General features: G+C 49.2%; 15 protein-coding genes across 15 annotated transcripts; 9 read left to right on the plus strand and 6 right to left on the minus strand.

Moving 5' to 3' along the window:
* Positions 1–204: 204 nt before the first annotated feature.
* On the plus strand, positions 205–1,863 carry N7484_005166 (Zn(II)2Cys6 transcription factor; the record flags this gene model as incomplete). The annotated part of the gene is made up of 1 exon (XM_057115586.1): positions 205–1,863. The coding sequence occupies one exon, from the start codon at positions 205–207 to the stop codon at positions 1,861–1,863; it is 1,659 nt and encodes a 552-aa protein (XP_056975726.1).
* Positions 1,864–2,127: 264 nt separating this feature from the next.
* Positions 2,128–4,041, plus strand: N7484_005167 (uncharacterized protein; the record flags this gene model as incomplete). Its single annotated transcript, XM_057115587.1, has 2 exons — positions 2,128–3,252; positions 3,298–4,041. 2 exons carry the CDS (start codon positions 2,128–2,130, stop codon positions 4,039–4,041), a joined length of 1,869 nt encoding a protein of 622 aa, XP_056975727.1.
* A 369-nt stretch (positions 4,042–4,410) lies between these two features.
* Positions 4,411–5,647, plus strand: N7484_005168 (F-actin-capping protein subunit alpha; the record flags this gene model as incomplete). Its single annotated transcript, XM_057115588.1, has 6 exons — positions 4,411–4,467; positions 4,541–4,559; positions 4,660–4,772; positions 4,822–4,911; positions 4,969–5,021; positions 5,095–5,647. The coding sequence occupies 6 exons, from the start codon at positions 4,411–4,413 to the stop codon at positions 5,645–5,647; spliced, it is 885 nt and encodes a 294-aa protein (XP_056975728.1).
* A 409-nt stretch (positions 5,648–6,056) lies between these two features.
* N7484_005169 (PEX11 domain protein) lies at positions 6,057–7,281 on the plus strand (the record flags this gene model as incomplete). The annotated part of the gene is made up of 4 exons (XM_057115589.1): positions 6,057–6,207; positions 6,280–6,434; positions 6,485–6,868; positions 7,168–7,281. The coding sequence occupies 4 exons, from the start codon at positions 6,057–6,059 to the stop codon at positions 7,279–7,281; spliced, it is 804 nt and encodes a 267-aa protein (XP_056975729.1).
* A 712-nt stretch (positions 7,282–7,993) lies between these two features.
* Positions 7,994–8,326, minus strand: N7484_005170 (uncharacterized protein; the record flags this gene model as incomplete). Its single annotated transcript, XM_057115590.1, has 1 exon — positions 7,994–8,326. The coding sequence occupies one exon, from the start codon at positions 8,324–8,326 to the stop codon at positions 7,994–7,996; it is 333 nt and encodes a 110-aa protein (XP_056975730.1).
* A 1,283-nt stretch (positions 8,327–9,609) lies between these two features.
* N7484_005171 (cytochrome P450) lies at positions 9,610–11,573 on the minus strand (the record flags this gene model as incomplete). The annotated part of the gene is made up of 7 exons (XM_057115591.1): positions 9,610–10,006; positions 10,066–10,337; positions 10,391–10,638; positions 10,699–10,850; positions 10,911–11,102; positions 11,175–11,307; positions 11,378–11,573. 7 exons carry the CDS (start codon positions 11,571–11,573, stop codon positions 9,610–9,612), a joined length of 1,590 nt encoding a protein of 529 aa, XP_056975731.1.
* An 832-nt stretch (positions 11,574–12,405) lies between these two features.
* N7484_005172 (NAD(P)-binding protein) lies at positions 12,406–13,814 on the minus strand (the record flags this gene model as incomplete). The annotated part of the gene is made up of 4 exons (XM_057115592.1): positions 12,406–13,121; positions 13,171–13,282; positions 13,341–13,598; positions 13,782–13,814. The coding sequence occupies 4 exons, from the start codon at positions 13,812–13,814 to the stop codon at positions 12,406–12,408; spliced, it is 1,119 nt and encodes a 372-aa protein (XP_056975732.1).
* An 838-nt stretch (positions 13,815–14,652) lies between these two features.
* On the plus strand, positions 14,653–15,366 carry N7484_005173 (PQ-loop repeat-containing protein; the record flags this gene model as incomplete). Its single annotated transcript, XM_057115593.1, has 4 exons — positions 14,653–14,697; positions 14,749–14,766; positions 14,820–15,023; positions 15,079–15,366. 4 exons carry the CDS (start codon positions 14,653–14,655, stop codon positions 15,364–15,366), a joined length of 555 nt encoding a protein of 184 aa, XP_056975733.1.
* Positions 15,367–16,328: 962 nt separating this feature from the next.
* On the plus strand, positions 16,329–16,940 carry N7484_005174 (uncharacterized protein; the record flags this gene model as incomplete). Its single annotated transcript, XM_057115594.1, has 1 exon — positions 16,329–16,940. The coding sequence occupies one exon, from the start codon at positions 16,329–16,331 to the stop codon at positions 16,938–16,940; it is 612 nt and encodes a 203-aa protein (XP_056975734.1).
* Positions 16,941–17,202: 262 nt separating this feature from the next.
* On the plus strand, positions 17,203–17,967 carry N7484_005175 (uncharacterized protein; the record flags this gene model as incomplete). The annotated part of the gene is made up of 1 exon (XM_057115595.1): positions 17,203–17,967. One exon carries the CDS (start codon positions 17,203–17,205, stop codon positions 17,965–17,967), a length of 765 nt encoding a protein of 254 aa, XP_056975735.1.
* A 149-nt stretch (positions 17,968–18,116) lies between these two features.
* On the minus strand, positions 18,117–18,629 carry N7484_005176 (uncharacterized protein; the record flags this gene model as incomplete). The annotated part of the gene is made up of 1 exon (XM_057115596.1): positions 18,117–18,629. One exon carries the CDS (start codon positions 18,627–18,629, stop codon positions 18,117–18,119), a length of 513 nt encoding a protein of 170 aa, XP_056975736.1.
* A 476-nt stretch (positions 18,630–19,105) lies between these two features.
* Positions 19,106–20,137, minus strand: N7484_005177 (D-2-hydroxyacid dehydrogenase family protein; the record flags this gene model as incomplete). The annotated part of the gene is made up of 1 exon (XM_057115597.1): positions 19,106–20,137. One exon carries the CDS (start codon positions 20,135–20,137, stop codon positions 19,106–19,108), a length of 1,032 nt encoding a protein of 343 aa, XP_056975737.1.
* Positions 20,138–21,112: 975 nt separating this feature from the next.
* N7484_005178 (GNAT family N-acetyltransferase) lies at positions 21,113–21,826 on the plus strand (the record flags this gene model as incomplete). The annotated part of the gene is made up of 1 exon (XM_057115598.1): positions 21,113–21,826. The coding sequence occupies one exon, from the start codon at positions 21,113–21,115 to the stop codon at positions 21,824–21,826; it is 714 nt and encodes a 237-aa protein (XP_056975738.1).
* A 924-nt stretch (positions 21,827–22,750) lies between these two features.
* Positions 22,751–23,377, minus strand: N7484_005179 (S-(hydroxymethyl)glutathione synthase; the record flags this gene model as incomplete). The annotated part of the gene is made up of 2 exons (XM_057115599.1): positions 22,751–23,078; positions 23,130–23,377. The coding sequence occupies 2 exons, from the start codon at positions 23,375–23,377 to the stop codon at positions 22,751–22,753; spliced, it is 576 nt and encodes a 191-aa protein (XP_056975739.1).
* A 991-nt stretch (positions 23,378–24,368) lies between these two features.
* N7484_005180 (IQ calmodulin-binding motif protein) lies at positions 24,369–25,924 on the plus strand (the record flags this gene model as incomplete). The annotated part of the gene is made up of 5 exons (XM_057115600.1): positions 24,369–24,440; positions 24,497–24,571; positions 24,627–25,442; positions 25,494–25,639; positions 25,702–25,924. 5 exons carry the CDS (start codon positions 24,369–24,371, stop codon positions 25,922–25,924), a joined length of 1,332 nt encoding a protein of 443 aa, XP_056975740.1.
* Between the last annotated feature and the right edge of the window lie 61 nt (positions 25,925–25,985).

Here is a 25,985-nt window from a genome sequence, read left to right on the forward strand (position 1 = left end):
TGGCCAATTTCGATAGTGAAATTTCCCTTATCGCCCCGCGGGGATTCTTGCACTTGGCTTTCTGATCTCCCTCAACCCACCTATACATACAAACGTGCGCACTTTGAAGACGTGCAGGTCGCTATCAAACTAACTGCACTCTTCCTCTGATGGGCGCTTGACTCGTCTGTCAACCGAGCTCATGTAACGTTCGCCACACAGCGGATGCCGCGCAGAAAAGCCGCCGACCGTACGGGACCGGTGAAAACCCGGTCTCGTAGCGGCTGTCGAGAATGCCGAGCTAGTCGAGTGAGATGTGATACAAAAAAACCCGTTTGCACGCGGTGCTGGCAGAAAGGACTGCCATGCTCTACCAACCTGGAGCTCAAGTGGGAGTCCGAGTTTGCCAGTCGCGGCGTGGCTTTCGGGCGTGCGGGAGTCTGGAATAAAACCCGACCAGACGGCACACAACTTTCTCCAGAGTCTTCGGATGAGACGCGCCAGTGGTGCCTAGTACCACAAATACAGCCATGGGGATTCGTCAACAGCGGAGTAGGCACATTCGAGAATCCCTATGAGGTGGATGTAGTCTCGAATGAACAGCATGATGTTTCCTTGGCTTATCGCACTGTGCCGAGAAACGCCCTGATCTTTCCAGCGCTTGATGCCCGTCCCTCACCAGCCATATCACTGTTCCCGCAGGCGACGCATCTTGGTCATGCGGAGCTTCTTGACTACTACCTCCAGCAGGTGTGCCCTCGTACGAGTGCCAGTACGACCATGTCATCTCCATTTGCCTCTGTGATCCTGCCTTTCAGCCTATCTGCATCGCCGACACTATTCAAAGCTATTCAAGCGCTAGGTGCATGCCACTTGTCTCGAGCTAACCCCTCATACGCTCCTCTTGGCCTTCGCTTGAAGTCTGAAACATTGAGGGATCTTCGACGCCGGCTTTCCAATGAAGGGTCCCTGACATGCTCTGCGGACCCCGAAGTGCTAGTGATCATGATGATGCTGTGTCTCTACGAGATTGCCGACAAATGTGACCAACAATGGACCATCCATCTCAAGGGCGCCAAAGATTTAATTCGACTGAGAAGGCAACGGGCTCTCACACCTCCGCAAACACCGGATGCGTCCCACCCAGTCTCTGCCTTTGCTGAGCATTTCTTTGCTTTCCAAGATGTCATGGGCCGAACTGCTTGTGCCAAAGAAGTGTTGTTTGGAAACGACTACTGGAGAGCGGATGATCGCAATATCGATCTGTGGATGGGATGCAGTCCCGAGCTCGTTTCTGTTCTTACCATCATTACCGATATGAGCCGTGATCGCCGACAGCTGAATTCTGATGTCGATCGAGATATTTTCAACCAACGTGCAGCGTCCATTGAAAACCAACTTGAGAATTTGATACAGGAAGTTGGAGACGGGGACGGGGATGATGATGCCCTCGCATCCGCTGCGGAGGCCAAGCGGCTAGCCGCCCTGCTTTACTTGCACTGTGGGTTGTATGGAGCCAGTCCCAAGACACCACTGGTAGCGGACTATGTGCATCGGATTCTTCAGTTGCTATCGGAACAGTTAGATCGTGGTCCTTTGGTCAGTGTGACATGGCCTCTCTTTGTTGCAGCCGTTGAGCTCGATCCATCGCACGATGAGCTTTGGTTTGCCCCCAATAACCCTATGTCTGGCCGGTCGATTATACTACGAGCCCTGGCCGCCATGGGTAAATCGACGATATCTAATATCGCTCGCACAAGAGCGGTGATCACTCAAGTTTGGCAAGCTCGCGACCAGGATTTGCTCAAAGCACCACAGATGAACGGGCTCAATGACTGGGAGTGGTATGTCGTCCCCGTAAGCGATTCTATGAGCCTGGCATGACCCTGTATCAAGACATGTATTTTTGTGTTACTCAAATGTATCTATATAATATTCGTGTATATCACCATGGATTCAAGGTTGAAGAATTGAAGTGTCGATGATTAGACAGTTGTATTGATCGCCACTGCGGGGCCAATGACGCCGCTTTCGGGTTAGCCGCCCATTATCTCGCGATCACTTCGCGCGTACTTCAACCCAGTTCTCCTAATTCTCTCGAGACCATGGTTGTACGGTGATACACTATTCTGCTGATCACAACGGAGAATGGCTCTACCCCGTCCTCCAGGGCCAGAGCGAAGCGCATCGGCTCATCCATTTGAGAGCAAGTTGAGCCAACAACTTCAGCCAGAATCGTCCTTTTCGCAGGAGCGTGTGTCGCGCTCGCCCAAATCACGTTCTTTGTCAGACGCTTCTAGACCTACAACTACCCCTCAACCATCCACAGGTGATCTGAGTCGTCCTCCGAGTAAGGACGACAGTGCGCTCCCCACGTTGCCAGCAACGCCCAATCGCTCGGACAGCCTCCACCATCCCAACCTATCCTTGAATCTCCCCTCCAGAGGATCAGGATCCCCCTCTATCTCTCGCGCCCCACTATCACCCAAGCTAGACTCCTCGCAAATCTATGGTTCTCCCGGGTCGGTCCTTCCGCGGCGCTCCCGTGGCCTGGACTTCTCACGCGCGTGTACCAACCTCCACCACTCTACCCTCGCTGAGTCCTCCCCTGACTCGTCGCCCACTATCGGAGGTCGTGGTGTGACAATACCACAGCGACGGGGATCCCTTGGTTCAACCTCGGTTCCCGTCTTCTCGACTTCCGGTCCCGCTGATCGCACCACAATCTCGAGCTCCGTGTCAAGCGTGAATATGATGGAATCAGATACCAGCAGTAGCGAAGAGGACGATGATGCGATCATGGGTGACCGTGACGATGTTATGCTATCTACACCCCAGGCATCACGTATGGCGGCTGGGCCGAGCCCCTTCAGTGCAAACAACATTCAAAGCCCCGGGAACGAATGGATGGGAGGCTATTCACAAGCAGCTGCCAGTCTCATGAGCTTTCAAGCTCGTTTTCGTTACAGACGAAGCCGCCACAGCTCTAGCAGCGCCAGTGGTAACAGCTCCAAGCCCAGCCCCGGACCTCACTCTCCTCCCGTCATGAAGAGTGTGGAGAATCCGACAGGAGGGTATTTCGCTCATCGAACCTCTGTGCATGCACGACGGGAGAGCTTGAGTCTCGGAACACGGGACCTTCGCCTGTCAGATTTGAGTGACGATGGCGAAGGTCGTGCTGTACGAGCGGGGAGCCCCACGGCTGCAACCCATTCAGATGGTGGGCCATTGGGTGTCATCCGCCGCGCAGTCACCCGACGAGGAAGTTTATTGGTAAGTGAATCGATACGTTTGATGACTCGACTAATCATCTTTTAGCCCAAAACCAAGACTTTTGCTCGCATTCGCGCCGCTTTGATGGAAGAAGGCCAACCCGTTGATAGCGATGTCAAACGTGAGGCTGAAGTGATTCGACAGGTTCGCGATACAGAGCCTGAGACATCTCCTAAGATTGGCACCTTCCCTTCTCTGCATCCAGCTGAAGCACTGGAGGAGTCACCTGCCGAAGAGCACACACCTGTAAAGTCAAATCAGGACGCGAGCAGTTTCAGCAAGCAAGCCAGCCGCAACTCTGGAGGTGTAGATTTCTGGAACTCATTTGATGAGCGTTACCGCACTCCCCCACCCTCCTTGCGCCAGGCCGCCTCGTCTGTCGCAGATGATGATATCCAGATGGACATGACTCCGTATACCACGATGGAATCGACCACTGCTGAGTCCAAATCGGGCTCCCGCTCTTCAACCCCATACGCCCCTACGGTCGTGGGCGAAATTCGACGGAAGCGACGACGGGAGGATGACTTTGATCCAAACCTCTTTAAGCGCCGAGCCGTATCGCCTAGTGTCAGTGCCCAAAGCAGTCCGGTCCTGACGCATTCGTCCGTTGTTGATAATGGACCGAATATCTGGGGCCCACCGTCTAAGCTTGGGGCACCTTTTTCTGAGCGTACCAGCACCGAGACCAATAATCGCACCACGCCACATACTGGGTCCACGAAGCGCGTGGGCTTACAAGGCATGACTGAAGCCAGCGATGGATTTATGAACATGAGCATTGAATAGAGCCGGCGTCAAACTCTTCCTAGGGTTTTCTTTATCTTTTTCTTTTTGTCTTTTCGATATCTTGCTTTCGATTTGTCTTTCAGGGAAGGCGATCATCTTTTTTAGCGCAGATCATGGCGTGTGGATTAGGCATTGGCGTTGGGGGAGCCCGAATTCATTATTTATTTCTCAGCGTTAAGATACCTCAATATATTCTCACATTATGGATTCAATGGAAATTCCCACTGGCGGTAATCGCAATAGACCTTGTTTGTCTCTTGTTTTGGTTGGCGGAACCACGTGCGGGTCCCGCCCCGAGCTCGACTTGACCTCCGCAGCCACTCTCTCCATTCCCCAATTCCCGTTCTAGCTTTCTCTGTCCCTTACAGCATGGCCTCCACTGTTGAAATTGCATCCTCGTTCATTGAGGGTGCCCCGCCGGGTGAAGTATGTCAATCCCCATTGTTTACGGACCCGTGCCTCTCCATGTTGTGAAACATGCTGACTGTGGAACTTGTAGCTCGCCGATGTGGTTGCTGGTAATCGACTCTCCTCTCCTCTCCTACCTAATTGCGATCCCGAATAGCTCTACAATTCTGGATTGTCTCAGCCCGCATGTTGATACTGAAACGCCGATAGATGTCCAGACCCTGACCGAGGGCGAAGATATTATTCCCCAGCTCGCACCGGCATTTGAACGATACAATGAGAGCCAGTTGACCACTGTCAAACTACCGGGTTCAAGTCAGGAGGTGGGATGATTGCCTTCCCCACATGGGCTGCATGCTGATATCGTTGCAGGTGATTGTCAGTGAATTTAATAAGCTCGAGGACAACCGCTACTTCGACTCGGAGAGCCAAACCTCGTTTGAGATCGATCACATTACACAGGTATGGAATCAATAGCTCGGGGTTATATACCATTAGTGGAAGCTCACGCACGCTCAGACTGCCTCCGCAGCGCAATCAGCTCCTTTGGAGTCTCAGAATGCCGACCTGATGTAAGGATTGGAAACCTCGACTTCTCCGGTGACCCCGCTCTCCATGTATGCGCTTTTGCTCACGTCGCTATAGTAACTCCTTGCTCAAGTCTTTGAGCATTCATGCCCGCGAGCATTACGCCAACTGCTCATACGGTGTCTATCCCATTGAGAACGATTCCGCTGTTGCGATTCTCCTGGTCGCCAACAAATACTCGCCCAACAACTTCTGGTATGTCTTGGAAACTATCGCAGATTCATTTGGAAAGACACTCATCATTCTGTATGTGAATAGGAACGGTCGATTCCGCGCCATTTACCAAGTCCCCGTCTCCTCCTCTTCTACTACTGTGACCGGCAAGATCCACGTCCACGTGCACTACTATGAGGATGGAAATGTGGCTCTCAACACCACCAAGCCGGTCAGCGCCTCGGTATCATCGGTTTCTGCCGAGGCCATTATGTCGCGCATCGCTGCGGCTGAGCGCGACTACCAGGAGGAGTTGAACCGGGCGTTTGTCAGCGTGGCTGAGGGCGCTTTTAAGGGACTTCGGAGACAACTGCCTATTACCCGACAGAAGGTTGAGTGGGAGAAGGTGGGTGGATACCGACTTGGACAGGATATCTCTGGCGGCAAGGGACGGTAGACTACTATTTTGTGGACCGATTGATTAGCGTTGAATACATCTTTGAGAACAATAAATGGTTCTTGTAGGCTGGGGGATAGAGTTATTTTAAGTTCTAGGATTCAATTTTGTATACTGAAGTGATCCCTGTCAAGCGGACCCCGGTGACCCATGCCCACCTTGAACAGTCTATACGTATATACACCACAAGCTTGAAAGCGCGAGTCAATCAAGCGTACCTCCATAGTTGAACTTCATACAAATGATCTATCTTGAATATTGCTTTTTACTGTCCATACGGTGAAGAAAGCTGAATAAGCAAAACCAGTCTAGGGAGGTCCTACCGACTAGCGGCACCCGTCAATCAACACACAATCTCATCTGCCTTTGAACATAAACAATTTAAAAAACTTCTTTCCAACGACCTGCAATGTCCTCAAAACTCACCCGTTTCGTCAACAATGGCGCCGGTCTAGAAAAGACTCTTCGCATGATCCAATCCGTAGCGCAAATCGCCGCAGTTTTCACCGTCGGCAGTACTGCCGTGCAATTGACGACCGCCAAGTTGCAATTGGCTCTGAGTGAGTATCCATTGGATTCTCAACACTTTTCAGGTTGACTGTTCATTGGTACTGGATGCTAACGTGAACTAGCTCGACGATTCTTCCGCTTCTTTGGGTTCCTTCAATCCTTCGAGCGGGTATCTACCCTCCTTTCGAATGGGGGAATTGGTTCTGTAGCCGGTTGGATAGACCTCGCTAAATGGACTTGCTTCAGTCTGTATTTCGTACTTGAGGATTTGACAATCGTATGTATTGTTGCGCGGAATTTGTGGATATATGGCTAACGTGAACACAGCTGCATGCTATGGGTGTCTATGCGGTGCCATGGGAGGAACAGGTCATGCGTGAGGCTAATACCTTCTGGTTCTATGCAATTTCGCTCTCAATTCTTGGCTCTGTTTATGCGCTTCTGTTCTCTGGGGCTTCTGGGCAGAAGGCCAAGTCCAAGGATGGCAAGAAGAACATCAACGAGAAGAACGGGAAGACGGAAAAGGTTGGGAAGGCTGAGAAGCCTGCTCCTGGTGTGAATGCCTCGGCCTTGATGAAAGACCTTGTAGTGGATGGGTGTGACATTCTACTCCCTGTGACACTTTTGGGTTGGTATCATCCTGGTGATCTTGTCGTTGGTGGCACAATGGCGTTGAGTACGTGGTTGACCGGGTCGAGCATCTGGGCTCAGGTGTGAACATTGTGCTCTCAAGATACGGTATAAACTTATGGATGAATAGACATAAACGTAGAATATATGAGCGACGACTGAATTGGACATTTGAAATACAAGCTAGGCCGGGGTGGACCCAAGAAGCTGTTCTTGATACCCAAAAATTATCATCGTTGGAATTAAGACATAATCGGTAGTTTACAGACTGAATCCTCACAAAAGTCACGGCCCCATGGCAATCTTGCCTACCAAAGTAATGGATCGAAAATCTAATAAATTGGTTCCACAAAGAAAAAGAAAAACTTCACTCTGTATAGAGCGAAGACAAAAAGATGGACTCGCGGGGAATCGAACCCCGGACCACTCCCATGCTAAGGGAGTATTATACCACTAAACCACAAGCCCATTTGATGAAGAGGGTGTCATTATAATGTTACATAATCTAAAAAGAAAATATAATACCATGGTAGATGTCCTACCTACCATGTACATTGGCCGACCACGAGATTAACAATTTAGCTCAGTCACATCACGACAAACGAGATGTTTTTGATTCCTGCTTAAAGAAGCATACGCCCAGAAGCCTGGGGCTTGTCATATATCTTCTGACATGAACACTGAAGGTAGTAATATACTATCTAGTCAAAAGTATTTCCCCAGGTCAGTTACCGGGCCTTCCAACCCCATCAATTATATATATTCATTAAACAGTTCACTGGGCACACCACCATATCTTGTTGAAATTCTATATAAGTACTCAGAGTAATTGATACCCATCTAACGCACAGAACTATCTCCTAATATGACATGAAAATCTAGCCCAAGATTTTTAACCGTTAGTAATTGTCTCGTCACCCTTCATACCAACACATTACTATTTACGTATAGTATTACTCACCATAATTCTGCTACATACCTCTTCAGGTACTATTTAGTACTGTTATATCTTCCTCCAGGGCTCTATATATAAGCTTTAGATACAAACTAAGAAGTCCTTGTTTTAATAACATGTAAATAATGTTGAATTCCTACTAACCCTGGGGTCAAGCTAGATTTCCTAATCTTATTCATCAGCCCCCGCCATCTTCGTCTGCAACCTCTGAAAAGCGATAGTATTCGCAACCAACAACTTATGCAATGATTTCAAGCGAAACAGAGAACCGAGTTCGCCCATCCAATCTTCGAGTTGGTGCAACCCCAGGTTTGGCCCTTGTGATGACCAACGTTCTGCGACGACCCGCTGCAGTCCTTTCCAGTGAACAAGGTGCAGTAGGTACCGCTTTCCTTGCCAGCACTAACACCGAAAGAAGCGGCACCGCTCTCGAGGTTGGTGCAAGTTCCTTCGATGCTGGCTCCCAAGCCCTGGAAGGCGTTGCAGCCGCAGCTATCGCAGGTGTATGCGTAGAACGAGTCGGCGGCTGCCAGAGATCCGTAGCTGATCAAGAGAAGGGAAGGAAGAAGAGACTTGAATTGCATGGCTGAAGGCTTTGGTTAGTACTTATGCCAAAGGTGTGGGTCGGTGTTGTACCTACTGTCGGTATTTGAGGCTCCCCTGCGGTAGACTGATTCAGGACTGATGATTGATAATTGGTAACTGTGAATTGTGATGAACTGGAACTGATGATAGCATTGAAATAACTGAAGGGGACACTGGCTTTTATAGACAAAATCAGCACAAAAGTCCGTCCCTTGTTCCACTGTTTGTGGTGACTATGGCCAGCCCAGGATGACCAAAATTGGAATATCCGCTTGAGCTGCGAACTTTGGCTATGTAAGGCGACCCATTTACCTCTTCAAGATACCTTGGTGCATAGCTATTATTGGTTTGATTCTAGATGAGTCGTATAGTTGAGATTGATGCTAGTCAGCTGAGCGATATTAGGCATTCTGATGCTTGGCTATATTGTAGGCCTAGAGGAACCTCTACATCGGGTAAGCTAAGTCGAAACAATTGCCCATTCAAGATGTATCGATGCATATGCTCGAAAAATTTCGCTAAAAGTGATGTAATCTAGATTGACGCTAGTCAATTAAGTCGAAACAGTTGCCTATTGCAGAACTTGGACCCTCGGCGCATATTGTTAGCCAATCCCAGAAGAGCGGTGACGTTGAGGTGGGCGCTAGTAAGTGAATAGTCCCAAGCATTGTCGGGTCGGGTGGCTTGAATCAAGCTGGAAGGACTGCCCGGAGTGAACGAGGCAGCTCCATGAATTGGGACCCTGCAGGAACTAGAGGACGTGTAGATCCCCTATCCCATATTCCATTTTCGTAGCGGAATGAAGGGTCTCGTGATGCCTCCACCACCGGGGGGGGGGGGGGTCAATGATGGCCCTTTGATTGGGTGACAAACGTTGGAAATAATGTACAGGATGAACCTGACATTCTGCATTTTTTAGGTAAAAAACGTCTAGATTGTTATTACTGATTATATCGATGGCATCTTTTTCCGAAGGCGCCCGCTTTGCTTTAATCTGACACGCTGAGGAGGAACGACCGTGCAATCCATGTGCATTATAAAAGTCACACATCTCACATGGAGATCTCCAAAAAAAAGAAATGCATCATCCGTGAATCGAACACGGGCCTCGTCGATGGCAACGACGAATTCTACCACTAGACCAATGATGCTTAGTAATATGTTAGGAGACATTAAATTCATTTCATGAAGCAAATATCAAAATGGAAGCCGAAATTCTCAAGACCAAAGACTTGTGGGAATCTTCCAGAGCAATTAATTGGGCTCAAAACATATAAAATCCTTAGAACCGGATATGTTCCAACTCCGATCCATCACCCTTCTCCCACGGGTGCTCCTGCTCCACGGCCACAATCAGTTCTTTATGTGAAGAGCTCCTGGGCACGACCTGCAACTTGCACGGGACCGGGTGGCTGATGACCCCAGGCTGGAATTCTGCTTTCACATCCACCTCAACGCCGTTGTCTTTAGGTTTGCTGATTTGGAACACGGCGAGAGACTTTGCAATACTGAGCCATACTGTGTTGTCTGCCAAAATTCGGCCAGGGCAGACGCGACGTCCAAAGCCGAAAATGAAGCCGTGTGGATCCGTCTCAGGTTCCAGGCCGTCGATCTCCAAGAAGCGTTCTGGCTTGAAGGCTAGAGGGTCATGATACAGCGCGGGATCATGCATCATACCCCTATCATGCGAATGAGAATGGATATCTCAAAGGAAAACTTTGGAACAATGGCCACTCACCAAATATTTGGCATCAGAATAGAACCTTTAGGGATATAATATCCATCGTACATGTCGTCGGCCGTGGACATATGTGGAACCCCCATCGGTACTACAGGGTGCCAACGGAAGACCTCCTTTACAACTGCATTGACATAAGGCAGGCGTGCGCGGTCTGCCAACATAGGGAGTCGACTAGTCCCGACCACCCGATCAATCTCATCCTGTGCCTTTTGTTGGACTTCCGGGTTCAGGGCCATGACGAGGAAAAAGGTTCCAACTGAGGACACAGTCTTATTCACGTTAGGAATAGTGTCAATTATGAGGAGACAGGGGAGTATCATACAGTGTCGGCGCCCGCACCATACAGCGATGCAGTTGTCCATCTGGCAACCAGCTCCTCTTCTGATCCGGGAGATGGAATCCCATTCAATTTGAATATATCAGAGAGGAGTGAGGGCTGATACTTGCCATCCTCTATTCGCTTCTGAACGAGTGCGTAAGGCCTTTTTGCAACTTCCTCAAGGGTTTTCCTCCACTCCCGAGCGGTGCGTTTGAACCCAGCGCCCGGAAACCAGGCGGGCAAATATTTTACTGCATTGGAATCAGCCTTAGGGACAAACAGACAATAAGAGACTTTCAGGCTCAACTCACATGCCGGTATGATGTCTACAAGCCAAGTACCCGGTGTCGATGCAATTGAGAAGTGCTCAAGGGCCACATTGACAAGGTTGACCAGCACATCTTTTTGGTGCGGCTCAGTCCTATAACCGTATGTTATCTGAAGAATTACTGCCCCCGCCTCACTATGTAATCCCGTTATTATGTGAACGCTTTATTTCGAGGGTATTAGGGAGACAACTGACGCCTGGATGTGCTGTGTGATGTTGTCTTTGTCCTTCAGAATACGCCACAAAAGGCGATGGGCTTCGACTTCCTGTAATGGAACGTACTGTAAAGCAACCCTGTCTGACCCGAAGTATGGTTTCAGAATCTTCCGGTATGCCTTGAACCGGTCCGTGTACGGCTGCATGGAAATAGCATGCCCCCAACCCACCCTGCTACTTCGTTAGTGTTCGGTCCGATGGCGTGGTAGTTGTGTTGAAATTTGGGGAGAGTTTCCAACTGACATTTCAGAAGCAAAAACCATGTGCGGCCGTGACGAGTACAAGGAGGCGCGTTTGCGTAATAGCTCTGATGCTATCTGTGTATCATTCAAGATTATAATCGTCTGTCCCATCACTGTAAGGGAGCTAATCGGCCCTTAAAAAGCATTTTCCAATCAGCAGCAGAAGAATTAAGGCTTTGATCAACTAGGGATTGTTAAGCCTACCATACAGATCCTTATGCTTGAGCCAATGCATCCAATCTTGCACGCCTGGAGGCGGCAGGTCGGCGATGTTGCCCACGAATGGCTTAGGCCGTGGGCCTGGAGGCAAGGGTCCCAAGGGCTTTTTGCTTTCCAGCCATCTTTTTGTCACATAAAGAGCAAGGAGCCCCAGTATACCATTTAGAAACGCCTTGAACATGTTGACAGGTCACACAATTTGAAAGTGTGGATGAAACCCCGGGAGAGAGAGAAATAGAAATCCCAGTCGCACATGAATACGAGCCAAACTGGTACCTCTGACCTTCTGCAATACATGGATTTGTCCACCCAAGGCAGTAATTCCGTGGTGGTACCCGCAGTTTGAAGGTGCCGAACGAACCACGGGTCTCTGATACTTGTTTTGCATTGCCGGAAGACCTCCACCGTTCCTTTGGATGCCACGAGATGAATGGCATCGTGAAATATATGAGACCGCATTGCAGTTCGTCACACATGATAAGATGAGAGTTAGCTGATTGGTGAAGAATGCCAGACCCTATCCAATCAATGCTCAACGATGGTCGGATACCTTCTTCCTCTGGCTGACAAGATCAACCAACGGTGCAGTAGTTCGACAAGTCATATGCAATGGGAGCAGCTGGTCTCTTGAACGGGTGTTTAGGGGATCGGCATGGGCCATAGTCTCAGTTACGGAAGTAAAGCCGGATGCCGGTGGCGCCTTCATTGGTTGGTTCCTGCTTAGCTCGTGTTCGACAACGGCTACAGCGAAAACATGTTAGCGTCAACGGTGTCGCTGTACGGGACCTCCCAAGGAAAATATTGATTTATCATGCGAGATAATTTAGACAAAGCTCACTCGGAATCAGGAGCATGAGAAAGGTATGTTTAGTGGTGGCGAAAGGAATATGCAGGGAGCTGAACACCTATATGTGGGGCACACGGCACGATTTTGTCACTGAAGGAAGTGGATCTTGGATAGGCCTCGGAAGGGACCCAGATTTCAGAAGTACATAAACAAGACACAATACGGCTTATTCTGGCCTAAGCTGCAGATACTGTTCAATAAGGCCCCTCATCGTTTCCTCAAAGCTTGTAAATTGCCACCCAAATACTTTCTCGCTCCAGAGCGCGTCCAGACGCCATTTCACAGTCCCCAAGGAACCTTCCAGCGGAAGCGTCTTATTTTCCACATCGGTTGGGAAATACTGACGAGCGATTCGCTTTATCTCTTGATCCCACACCACTCCTTCAGGTGTATTAGAGCAAAGAATATACTCGGAATTTCCAGGGACTAGAGCATCGTCTACCGCATCTACGTGGGCGCGCGCGACATCGGCCACATGAACAGGGACTCCGACATAGTCAAACGGAGAGTTGAGGGAGCTGGAGAGAGCAGGTGCAAGTACTGCACCCCGTGTTCCTTCCAGCAGATTTCCACGTGTTGCAGTATCATCGTAAAGTAGACGGTCGTCGGGGCCGATCACCACCGAGGGAAGTAGATTGACAATGTCAAATTGGGCTTTGCCCTGGCTGATAAAGCTTTTGGTTGCCATTCGTGCCAGGGCCTTAGCGGCCCAATAAGCTTCCATTGCGCTTGAAAATGGACCGGTGACCTTATCGTTCAGGTCGTTTTCTATGGTACTGATTAGGATATGCTTGCAGGTATGCTCTGGCGAACGATCTTTACCTGTGTAGAGTCTTTCATTGTCGGGAGACATGTTCCATTCAAATGGAATCAGTGTCACACCTGAGAGAGATTTTAGCTTTCGCGTGGAATAGAATGATAAAATTCTTACATGAAGAGGTTAAAATCACTCGACGGATCGTCTTGACGCGACGGGCCGCTTCCAAGATGGTCGTTACCATAGAGATTGTGGGCTTAATAATCGAAGACTCATAATCATTGCTCTTTTCGCTCGGTCAGAAAATACACCCAAGGAGCTGGAAAGGTAGAGAAAGTTGTTACCTCAACTGCTAAAGGCGAGGCTAGATGAATAACTGCAGTAATACCATCAAGAACATTGAACACAGCGTCCTTACTCAAAAGGTCGGGAACCAGTGCAAATTCTAGCCGACCCTGACCAAGAGCACTGGTAATGATAGGGCTTTTGCGCTGCAATCCGAGAATGTCTTGCTCTCTGCGAACGACAGCACGAACACGGTATTTTTCCTTGATAGCGACGGTCAAGGTTTTAAACCCTATATAGCCAGTCACGCCAGTAATCTAACAGGTGTGTCAATGTCATTATGTCAGTCCCGCTGGTCCGTGAATAACAAGCGGGCTTCTTACGAGGAGTATATTTTTTTTTTCTCCATTGTCTTCCCGGTTATTTGAACAACTGAGAAGCTCGACAAGCGTGTCCAGTCCAAGTGCCTAAGTGATGTCTGATATATTAATCCCACCGACCACCTGGGCAGGTCGAATGAAGGCTATATCCATGGATGTTCAAATATATATGCCAGCTGCCAAGACTCAACATGGTTAGTTCACATCCTTGCCCCACCAAACCTGCTGCTTAGCATATTCATGAGTCATTTTATTGCATGGAATAGTTTATCAAGGGCGTTGCAGCCTAAAATCTCGACCTTTCAGCCTGTTCCACCTAGACCTAGATCTAGATGCGGTAAATACCTATTTTTGTCATTGTTTTTCTTTTTTTTTTTTCTTTTACAGTAGAATTCGCCCCATGGCCATACACAAGATTTTGAAAACAGGTTACCCTCAGACACGTAAGCTTTGTTTCTCGGGCCCACACCTATTACGACGCTAAGCCATGTAAGGTATATCAATTTGCTTGAATTCATTCACTATGCTTGAGCTTTTCCCCAGAAATTCAAGGACTTTTGAGATCGTAAGAATCGCATCAATTCTTGAGTTACACGACATACATGTTTAGTGACCACTGCATACACAATATATCAATGTATGTTCATGTAGAATATACCATTTCTTGAACGAACTTAGAGCCTCGCCCAGGCCTTTTGTGACTGGTTGCCGTTTCAAATGTAAGACTGTAAGACTTCCCTCAAGTGCACGGCCTCGAACCCGTCGTGATGCGTCTACGAACTCTAAGACAATTTCCACCGTCTTGCCTAGCGAGGCACCGCCAAACGGGATCGTTCACGTAATTAGAACCAATCAGAATTTCAGTAGATATACCCACCGTCACGTGCTATGATGAATCGGCCAGATCCGTCCTTATCTAGCCGCTAAATGCTCCGGCCACCTCGTATTCTTATGCTCTCTATCAAATTGGAAACCGTGGTGCCTTGTAAGAATGGATATTCCTGTGGCAGAAAACGTCTTGGGCACCCTTGGTGCGGTTTGTTCACCAGTTGGAATTTTCAATCTATCCCACTAATGTCGCTCACAGGTTTGTTGGTCTATCCAGGTTGGTCATTTATTTTAACGTCGTACTAACTCACTTATGCTAATAATCCTCAGCTTTTACCCCAAATCATCATCAATCACAGAAGACACAACACTGAAGGCCTACAAGGGTCAATGATGCTCTTATGGGCTGCGGCAGGGGTCCCTCTCGGGGTGTACAACATCGTGGAAGAGTTCAATGTGGCTTTAAGGATACAGCCTCAGATACTTACAGCCTTGAGCCTTGTCACATGGTCCCAGTGTCTTTACTACGGAAAGGTAGGCTTCGTTTGTTTCCTGGCATTATTCTTCAATGGTATTGACTGCGAAATAGAAATATTCTGTCACAAAGTGCATTGCCACGGTCGTTCCTCTCCTTCTTATATTTGGTGGCATCGAAACGGGGTTGATATATGCGTTGAGAGAAGCTAAATCCCACGATCTAAGGTGGCCTCTCATCCTGATGGCTGTCTTAAGCGCATGCCTGCTTGCAGCAGGAGTATTGAGGCATTACTGGGACATTTATGTCCACCGAACAGTGCGAGGGATCAGTTTCTTTTTCGTTGGCATCGACGCCGCCGGCGATTTATTTTCGCTCGTATCCGTCTGTGAGTTAGAGTGAAACATGTGGGTAAGCGGTGGTGGCTAACATATGACAAAGTGTTCGGACCGACTATAAATATACTTGGCATAGTCATATATGGAAGCGAATTGGCGCTTTGGTTGGGCATCTTTGCCTGTGGTGGCGTTTTCAATCTCTTGCCCTGGCTTAAGTCGCGGTCAAAGAGACGTGAGACTTCGCAGGAACCCATATCTCTCCATCCGATGCCATCGTCAACTTCCGTGTTCAGGACTGCATCTGGATCCGAGGTTGTAGAGAGGCGGGGTTGGCCGCGTGTAGTTTGAGATTATAGCACCTGCAGCTATGTTTGGTATGTAAGAACACCGTCGAAGTAGCGCTCTATAGTATGAGGATGGAACAAGTTTCATTTGAGCAACACAGTACGATGAAAATGGCCTTTTAAATTAGCATATTAGTAGCTCCAATTGTGTCCAATGAAGCCTTTGAGTTTGGCAAAAAACATTCAATTGAATTCAGGTCCGGCGAGTACGGGGGTAGATACAGCGACTTAACTGCCGTGTTAGTGTATATCTGTGTAATATGCTCTGGATGGAACACTTTTTCATCCACCTGCATGATCAGGACAAATTTCGGCTCTAGCCATCTTTTATAAAGACGAAGAAGCTCATCGATGAAGTCTCCGAATATGGAGGCATCTGTTGAGCCGTGAAAGATGCGAGAGACTAGATTATTGTCCTTCCCAGATTAACCCCTTGTGGGAAAATCTAGAATTCACTCATCTGCAACATCTATCTCTAGAAAGCCTTTAATTCGATGGTATGCCCCAGTATTGATCTAATGTGCTTGGATACCTAATTCAATAAGGGGTGCGGGCCATTAACAAAATGGAGTCTAAGGTCGTAGAGCATCAACTGACAAGTCTTTCGGCATTGTTTTTCTTCCCCGTCCTCTTTGTTTACAACAAAACCCACACACCACACCCTACACACAGACTCCTCACAATGTTCAGCGATATCAAGACAGCGTTGACAAAGAAACGTAACAAGCCACGCCTGCTGCTCGCACTTTACGCACGGCCCAAGCACCCCGACGCCCCCCACTATGCGCTCCTGCTTACGCCGAACCTCAAACTCGGGACTCAGAAATTAGGATGGAACCCAGAGCCTATCCCAGCGACCAAATACCACGTGAAAAACACAATTCAAAAGATCAAAGATGTGCTCTGCCAGCCATGGATTTTCGAGCATGTTGACGTTCCCGACATAGATCGGGACCGCAATATTCTCGTGTGCACGGTCATTGCAAAGGTTCTATCGACGGAACATTTAGAGAAGGTCATGTTGGAGACCCACATTTACCAAAAGGACGACCCGATACAATTCAAAGCACGCGACTTTGACTGCAAGATGTGGTGTCACGACGCCTATGACGAACTTCGGAAATCAGGGGCCATCGTTGGGTTGGACTGGCGCACCGCCGAAGGCGGTACGAGGGCTGTGTTGAATCAAAGACATGGTGAGGGACGCTGGGCCTCGTCTATCACGGGCGAATGTCGTAACACGCCCTTTGTTCCCATCGTGGATCTATTGAGCGGGGCCCTCATTAGGGGTTAATAATCCGCCATCCAGCATTTGGGCCAACTCTACAGTAGAGGGCGAAGTTTGCACAGCCCACAACCGAATACGAGGGACAGATTAACCTTTAGTACGCGCGATCGACGGAACCGTGGATGGGCGTGCCCCGTTTTCCCAATGAGGCAATCTCGTATTCAGAATCAAGATGACCATGAGCTCAGTGGTATAAATGTCCCTTGATCGACCACGAGAATGAAAAAGAACATGAGAGATTCACACAAACACTATGTCTACCGCAACAATGACAGCCCAGCTACATCGGAAAGAGAAAGAGCTTTCCAACTCGGTCTCTGCTAGCAGTTCAAGTACTCTTTGCACACTCAATGCGACCAATGATTCAGCTTTGTTTTACCCATCTCGCACCTTAACTGTCGATGCTCGAGGAATCAGTTGCTTCCGTTTACCACTTCCTTCAAGTCAGACTGAAATCACCATCGCCCTTGCAGACGGCAGTACCGGCTACGTCTCTACTCGCGACAAACGTTCGTCCGGCAATAGCATTCTCTCGCATCCTATATTAGGAAATATGATCCGGACCGACTATTTCTTCGGCCCGAACCGGGATCCCGTCCTTCGTTTGTTGCAGACTTCTAGTGTGATCCCGGAGGAAGTAAGAGTGTCTGGCAAATGGACATCGCGCTCGGCTCATTTCATAATGCCCAATGGCACGAAATATGAATGGGCTTATGTGAAACAGAAGGGATCAGATGGCCAGAAATTGAAGTCGATTGTTCTTTATGCGATTTCTCCGGAGGACAAAGCAAAGGAATGCGAGCATCGTCGCGTTGCTCAGCTTGTGCGCAGCCCTGATACTCGTACGCCTGGCACATCGAAGTGTACTGCTGGTAATGGCGGGCAGCTGCAAATCGACGACGGAGCGCTACATTCCCTGCAGCTTGACGAATCAATTGTCGTGGCAACGTGTCTCGTCATGCTGAAAAAAGAAATCGATCGACGGCGCATGATACAAGCCGCAGTCATCGCGGGTGCAGTTAGTGGCTCTTAATGTATTCTTTCTTTAGTTCTGTTTCTCTTCAATTGACGCCGGCATCTTTTCTTTATGATCTAATTTCTAGTCAACAACTTTGGTATCTCTGACAAATCGTAGTAATCGGGTCCCAGCCCACCTGCCGGCATTGCATACCCTCCCCCATCTTACTGTCCCTGTAACAAAGCCTCAATATGCGGGTTCAACCAGTATTCTCCTAATACGTCGGCAGACATAGCCTTGGCCCCAGTAATCATTCCCCGACATACACTCGCACCGCAATTACATTGAAAAGGCTGATCCATATCCCACTCCGTACTCGGGTAGAAAAATGTCAAGGCATCGCCGGCTTTCAAAGGCCGATCATCCACCACCCGTACCTCCATCCGAGACATATCAAAAACCAATGACGGCGCACAAGAATGATTGCAGTAGACCAGGTCCGAGTTCAGCTCGATATGGGTGTCTGGTCCCGTCTGCACGCTGGTATAGGCTTTCTTGCCTGGAGTGGCAGTGGTGATTTTAGCAAATAGTGCACCGGCGGGAAGGTCGATGAGAGAATAGGCCCCGCTGCAGAAGGCTTTGTCGCTGCGATTGACTTGCAGTCGGTCGGGATGGCTCGGAGCGGGGAACTCATTGCGGAGCGCGGGGGTGGTGGGGACGGGGGCTGCGGTAGCCATTGTGTACTTTTCGTAAATAGGAAGGAGTGGAGGAGGAAGAAGAAAAGGAAGAGGAAGGTGTGTTCGGGATTTTATATTCTGAAGAGAGACTAGAGGCCACGGGAAGGTCAATTGGAATTGACTTTCTCTTTATACCTTCCCTTAGGCCGAGGGACTGCGCGGTGGAGTCATGGCCAAGAACGTTGCATTTCCGCATACCGAGGCCTAAATCCTCTCTACCTGATGAAGTCATCTGCCTCACCGGGCAAACCGAAAACCGACCGGCGCTCAATTGCAGACTAATTCTATTAGGCTCCACGGCACGGAGATCGCGCTAGGGCAGTTCTAGCGGATGATCAGCTCCGGTGGGATTTCGGAGAAACTCAGGCTACAAAGGGCAAAAGAGCCGTGTTTGGCATGTGAATTGGCGGGGGAGTGACTAACAGATTCATTGACATGCAATTCAATGTACTTTATCTATCCAATTTGGGCGGGGTTTAGTTCATCCTTCGTAACAATTCCTCGCCATTTAACCATCGCTCTAGATTCTCTGCTACCTCTTTGTACCACCCACGCAGCAGATCTTCCTCTCCATATCCCATGTGCGGGGTAAGAATCACGTCGCTACGTCCATCTTGACCCCAGGCAGTAGTGCGCCATGGACTGTCCAATGGCAATGGCTCCGGATCAAAGACATCCAATGCAGCCCCCCGAATCTGGCCAGCATTCAAAGCAGCCAGAAGCGCGGTCTCATCGATCAATGGCCCCCGGGAAGTATTGATAATAATTGCGGTAGACTTCATGGCGGCCAACTCGAGTGCACTCACAATTCCACGACTGCGCTCGGAAAGCACATTGTGCACACTAACGATATCGGCCTGCGCGAAGAAGTCGCTCTTAGACGACACCACTTTAAAACTGCCAACGGGGAGACCCTGCGCTAGCGCTTGCTCATCTGCTTTTTCCTGGGTCAGGTTGGTGGACCAAGCAATCACCTCGACGCCGAAGGACTGGATGCCGATCTTCCCCACCTGGGAGCCGAGCTTGCCCAGACCGAGCAAGCCGAGCTTCTTGCCGGAAAGAGTGAATCCCAAAGATCCTTGCCATGCGCCCCGTTTGACTGCCGCGTCATCCCGCGCGACATTCCTCGCCGCGGCTAGAATCAATGCCCAGGTATGTTGTACCGTACTGTTCACGCCGGGCGGGCGCCCCTCCGTACCCGCGACGGGGACACCCTGGTCGGCAAAGGTCTGCAAATCAAGGGAGAGGTTTCGTGTGCCGGTTGTGAGTAGGACTTTTAGGTTCGGAAGGGCCTTGATTGTCTTTGCAGCGAAGGGAGTTCGCTCGCGCATGGCGAGGATCACGTCGAAGGGTTGAAGGCGTTGGACGAGAGCATCGTGTTGGGTGGGATCGCGCGGGTCAAGGGTCTCGGGGAAGCTGGTAATGTCGACGCGTGACTCGAGGTGCGCAAAGTACGGGGTTGCAATGCCCTGGTAGTCGTCTAAAATGGCAAACTTTGGTTTCGACATTGTGTGCTTTGGTGATTTGCGGCGTTTTAGGAAGGTGCGATTTTCAAGTATAAATCCCGCTCCCTTCTTTACCAAATTCCGGACCTTCTCTTCTTTTGATTTCGATTTTTTCCCTTCCGAAAAGAAGCGACAAGAACGATTGAGTTCCTCAGACCCGGTGGTTTAAGAGGGAAAAAAATAAAGGCAGAGCTGTAACATTTGTCTTTATCTACCTTGGAACCCCGCCCCCACAGTTGGCAGTTGGAGACGGGGCTTGATTGTCCGGGCGTAAGAGCTTAGCCGATCGTTCGGGGATGGAGTAACCGTCACCGCGCCATCGCAACTGACTAGTATAATTTAACCAGAATAATTCGAATAGAACATCTAGTCGAAGTCCGGTGCATTTGTGTATTGTGAAAATATCCATTGGCCAACATCGACATAACATAGCGATCCTCATTTACCGAGGTCCATTAGAATACGAACTGGTGTGTGAGAGACGGAGCATAATTCTCCGCGATCTTAACCTGCGACCGAGCCGAAAGTGCCACTCATGACTCGGGATCACTGGGAAATACAGGAATGTCATTACGGAAGCCTGGTGAATCACGCTGGGACTGGTCGACTACCTAGTCAACTAACTGTCGAATTCCAGGCAAATTCAGGCATCCTTCCAAAACGAGCAAGTGATACGTTGTCATGCTAAGCTTATCCAACTCCACTGCCAAAGGGTAAACCAATCCCTTCCTACATGCTGACTCAAGGTACTCCAATTTGCCGGAGTCCGGCCACAGTACCGAAGTCTATCTCATGAGCCAATCACAGGCCACCGGCGTCCAAAATCAGCCTCCACTAGTCTGAATCTGGAGTCCGAGATTGGCGGGACTGTTTTAGCAGCAAATGAGTCAAGAGGTGGGGGTGTCATCATTAAAAAGATGACATGCCAGCTTCTCAAATTCAATTCAACACGCGGGGTTCACCTTCAAGATCACCATCATGACATATCAAGTCGAATACGCGACAGAACAAGATGCCATTGGGCTGGGCTGCATCAACAATGATAGCTTCCAAACTCGACTGATGCTATCAGCCATGTTCCCAGAAACCGATGAGCCATCGCTGCGTACATACAAGTCCTATCAAACCATGAAGCATCTAGCCAGTCCAGAAGCACACGTGTTGAAGGTCAGAGACCCTTCGAGCGGAGTCATAGTTGGCTACGGGCGTTGGCAAATTCCCGCGGTACTGGGCGTACCTCCGAATGTGCCCGAACTGAGCGAGCAGGCTCAAATCTACGCTAAAGATCCAGTGGCATTCGCACCGCAGCCCATGGATAAAGAGGTATATGCGGCTTTTCGGAGACTGTTGGATGAGGGGCGAAAGCGGTACACTACGGACCGGGATATGAGTAGGTTCTCCGCAATCCTTCAAGCCCCGCATTTGTTGATCAGTGTCATAGTGCTTGACTTGTTGGCTACATTGCCCAGCCATCAAGGTCGGGGTATTGGGAGTGCCTTGATTCGCTGGGGTACTCAGCTGGCGGATTCTTTGCAGACTCGCATTTACTTGGAGGCTACTCCGGAGGGTTATCCGATATATCTCAAGTATGGGTGGAAACGGTTGGAGGAGGTCGAGCTGGATATTGAAAAGTTCGGGGGTCATGGAAAGGAGTCCTTCATTCTGATGATGCGAGACCCTGTTCCGCAATAGTCCCTTGAGTCGATCTCGAAAACACTTTCTACTGTGGAGACTCAGACTCTGTTACTTGGCCCGTACCTGAAACTGCAACAAGCTATATCAGGTTTCACTCCAATGACCGTTGTTTGTCTTGGGGCTTATTAGATTCCACGGTGAGAGTAAATTGCAGTAAACCTACACTGAAGATTCTAAGCAGGGGGCTGCCATGGTGATCTAGAATTATCTGTACTAGCTCTACCCCTGCCCTTCTTTGTTGTGCAACCTCTCGTGTAAATCAATACATATCTCAAGGACTTCAAGCGCGCGCAGACAAGAATGTCGGTCAGAAATGGTCGTTAGTATACCTGGCTACACCGAAACCTGCGGATCAAGGGAATGTCGGACTGTCACTTTCAGCGTCCCATAGATTATCTCCAGGCACTCTCACAGCGTTGTCGCCGCCTTCAACGGTTGTAGGGCGGTCAATGAATGGCCAGCGATTCCGGTCACACGATATGGACGCCCCATAGTACTCGTCATATCTGCTACCTGGTTTCTGTTTGCTTGATAACAGAAGCATGTTGTGTCTATATAACGGTCTCTGTTGTGCGTCTCTCCCAACCCTCGGAAAAATTCTAGTTCTAACTCGACTTGTTCTCATTTCCTTACCAGATTGACAGTCCTCGTTCCCTCTTGCGAAACAGCTGCCAAAGGTAACAAAAGAGACCTCACCCTCTGGTCGATCACTATCCATACGCTCCATCCAACATGGTAGGTGCACGAGATTGCGAGGCAATTCATCCGAGTTTTTTATAACCAGTTCGACAGCAACCATAAGAGCCTTATTGATATGTACCGCGAAGAATCTGTGATGCGCTATGACTCCAACTCTTGTGGTGGTGCCACATATATATGCTGTATGGATTCATTCTAGTGTCAAGTAGCCAGTAGACTTAATTACAAGTTGGCAAACTTCACACCAGCCTTTTTCGCAGTAAATGCAGCAATCAGATCCATTAATGGCGGAGACAAAGCATCGTAGCTCTCCAGTCCCTCAGCCTTGAACTTCGCCCGAACCGCATCCATTCCCTCGGGGTTGTATCCCTGCTCAATGATTGAAGAAACAAAGGCGGCGAATTGGGGTTCTTGCCAGCCCTTCTGATCCGATAATTCAACGTGCACAAAGTCCAGACCTTTGAATGGGTGATCACGCTCAATGCGGCCAAAAAGGTGAGCACCGCACTCTTTACATGCGTTGCGGAGGATGATAGCTGAGGAATCGATGCTAAGCTGATGTTAGAACAGGGGTTGCTGAGGCTGGAATAGAAGTACGTACACATGAAGTTTTGACTCATTGGCCTCGACCTTGACATTTTCTCGAGGCAAGACACCGACGACTGAGAAGAGGGCTCCGGATGGCTTCCAGCACTTGGAGCAGCCGCAAGCGTGGTTGTGTGCGACGTTGCTCTTCAAGGACACGACCACCTGGTTGGAGGGGCAGCGGCAGCGCAGAATGCCACCCGGAAAGGCAGGGTCACCCTTGGCAATGCCATTGTCAATGAGAGGGTGGAGAGACGGCGCCATTTTGATGTTTATGTCGTCAAATAGTGAGTTCTGACAATATGCCAAATCCAGACAACGATGGCTCGAGGAGTTATATATCTGCAGTATGTCGGATATTGACAAGGATGAGCAACATTCTCCTCACGGCTCCAACTTCTCCTCACGAGGGGTGGGCAGGAATCGGCTTGTCTTCCCGGGATCCATGGCGGCGGGCAGATCTGGGCATAGATTCCGCTTGATCCCCACGGCTCTGTTGCAAGCCCAGCTCCGTGGTGGGGCTACCATCTGAAAGCGGTAAACAGATCCCACGACGGCAAAATGGGAAAACAGATTCGTGATTGGGTGATCGAAACGATGTTTTCCTGTTCTCCAACGGAAGGGAGCCCGAGTACTCCGTGCTGCATGCCGTTACGCAGTGTGCTGATAGCAGTCGAGGTCGTACTCCTGTGAAGGAGGACATTGCTTTTGTCTCAAGTTGCTGGGATTCGCTGGGCGCCAGGAATTCAGGCCAAATAGTTCAGCTCACAGCAGCTCCTCAATTCGATGCCATTCGAAGAGAGCATTCGAATCTGAGCGTCGTGATGGGATTTCATATTGTTATTGGTTCATGAGACTTAGGACAGCCCAGTTGGATCACACAGAATGCAGTGCTCTGTGACTATGGTTCCTGGTTTCATGACAGATCGAGAATATTTGAGAGTCGAAGTTTGAAACGATGCACTTTTTACATACATCTCGCCCAAGGTCCTCATGACCTTTAGAAACAGGAATGTTGACACCCGAGAAATAAGGCCCATGTACTCTTATCTTATCGGCCTCGTAGGGCCATCAAATCAATCCTTGGATGAGTGGGGCATTTCCCCATACCATTGCAATTTCCTGTTCCTTGAACATTGAAGCGATTTTAATGGCACTGAACGCATAAGATACGGATCTCCCCTGCTTCCTGCCTAGTATGAATCAGACCGGAGTGCCTCATTTCCAGTCCTCATCCATAGCTGCAGCTGAGCAGATGAGCGACATCTGCTTGGATGACGTCACAGCCTACCACGGCCGCGAAGAAAAGGCGGTTCGCACGATTCAGGTACAAGGACCAGAAGGAACGGTAACTGAAAACCAATACTAACGATCATAAAATAGCGATTCTATCGCGGCTATCGAACCAGGCGCGAAATTCGAGGCTTCACTGTTGCCGCATCGACAAGAGGACTGGAGGTAGGACTCCCCCCACCTATCGCACTAACCCAGCTAACCTTTATCTTGAATTTAGACCACTAGGGATCCACAAAAAGATCCATTCGATGACTTCGATGACGAGGAACAGCCATGCTCCGATAATGATGATGCCGACAAGAGCCCTGCGCGCAAGAACTGGCAGCGGGCTGTCAGTGTTGCGATCAGAGCCGGCGGAGACGATGATCGGATGGTGGAATCTGCTGCTCACGCCCGAGTGACGCCATCCCACAAAATAAAACCGATGCGCCCAACAACACCGAAGACCATGGATTTGCAATACTTCTTGGAAATGGTAGATGTGAAACACCGACATGGAAGCAATTTACGGGCTTATCACAATGTGTGGAAGGAGTCTCCTTCAAACGAAAACTTCTTCTATTGGCTGGACTATGGAGAAGGGAAAGATGTGGATCTTGAGAACCGCCCACGAGAACGGCTAGAGAAGGAGCAGATTCGATATCTTTCGCCCGAGGAGCGTCTGAATTACATGGTCAAAGTAGATGAGAATGGCATGTTCAGATGGGTAAAGAACGACGAGTTAGTGGAGACGGACAATAGGCGATTTAAGGATAGCATTCATGGGGTGGTGCATATCGATGACCGGACGCCTCGATTCCGAGGGAACTCGGTTTCAGAGACTCCTCTGTCTGAACCTGAGTTGAACTCGTCATCCTCCTCTTCCTCCCCACAAACACCTCCAAATGACGATAGCCTCGAAAAAGTCCAGAAGGCCACTGATCAAGACTATGAACTGGGCAAGGCAGTCAAAAAGTTCTCACATATCAAGCCCGAGGCAATATATGATCATTTGGCGGGCACCTTTTCGAAAAGGGATGGAATGTGGATCTTTGTGAGTATCACCGGGCAGGAGTTAGTATATATTCTGACTTAGAAACAATAGGTTGCAGACACGTCATTCCGAATTTATATTGGAATCAAGGAGCCCGGTGCCTTTCAACACTCCTCATTCCTAAGAGGCGGCCGTATCGCTGCAGCTGGAATGCTCAAAATTCGCCATGGACAACTAAAGAGTCTGGCTCCACTCAGGTATGATGTTATGAACCTTTTGAGATGATTGCAATAGCGGGATGCAGAACTAACAGTATTAGTGGTCATTATCGACCCCACGTCGCCAATTTCAGAGCTTTTCACCATTCTTTACAGGAGAGAGGGGTAGACCTATCACGAGTGTCTATCAGCAAATCGTATGCTGTTCTTGCAGGTATCGAGGGTTATGCCTTGACAAAGAAAAAAGTACACTCCGTGCAAGAGAAATTGGGCGAAGCGAAGCAAAAAGTTCGTCACCCACGCCAAGAAGCAAAGGTGCAATGATGTTTTTCATGTCCATCCGCGAACATGAAACACGGGCTAGGTCGGTATATAATGATCCTTC

The sequence above is a fragment of the Penicillium longicatenatum genome, assembly GCF_028827895.1.
Source record: "Penicillium longicatenatum strain IBT 33135 chromosome Unknown contig_2_segment0_segment0, whole genome shotgun sequence".
Classification (NCBI taxonomy): Eukaryota; Fungi; Ascomycota; class Eurotiomycetes; order Eurotiales; family Aspergillaceae; genus Penicillium; species Penicillium longicatenatum.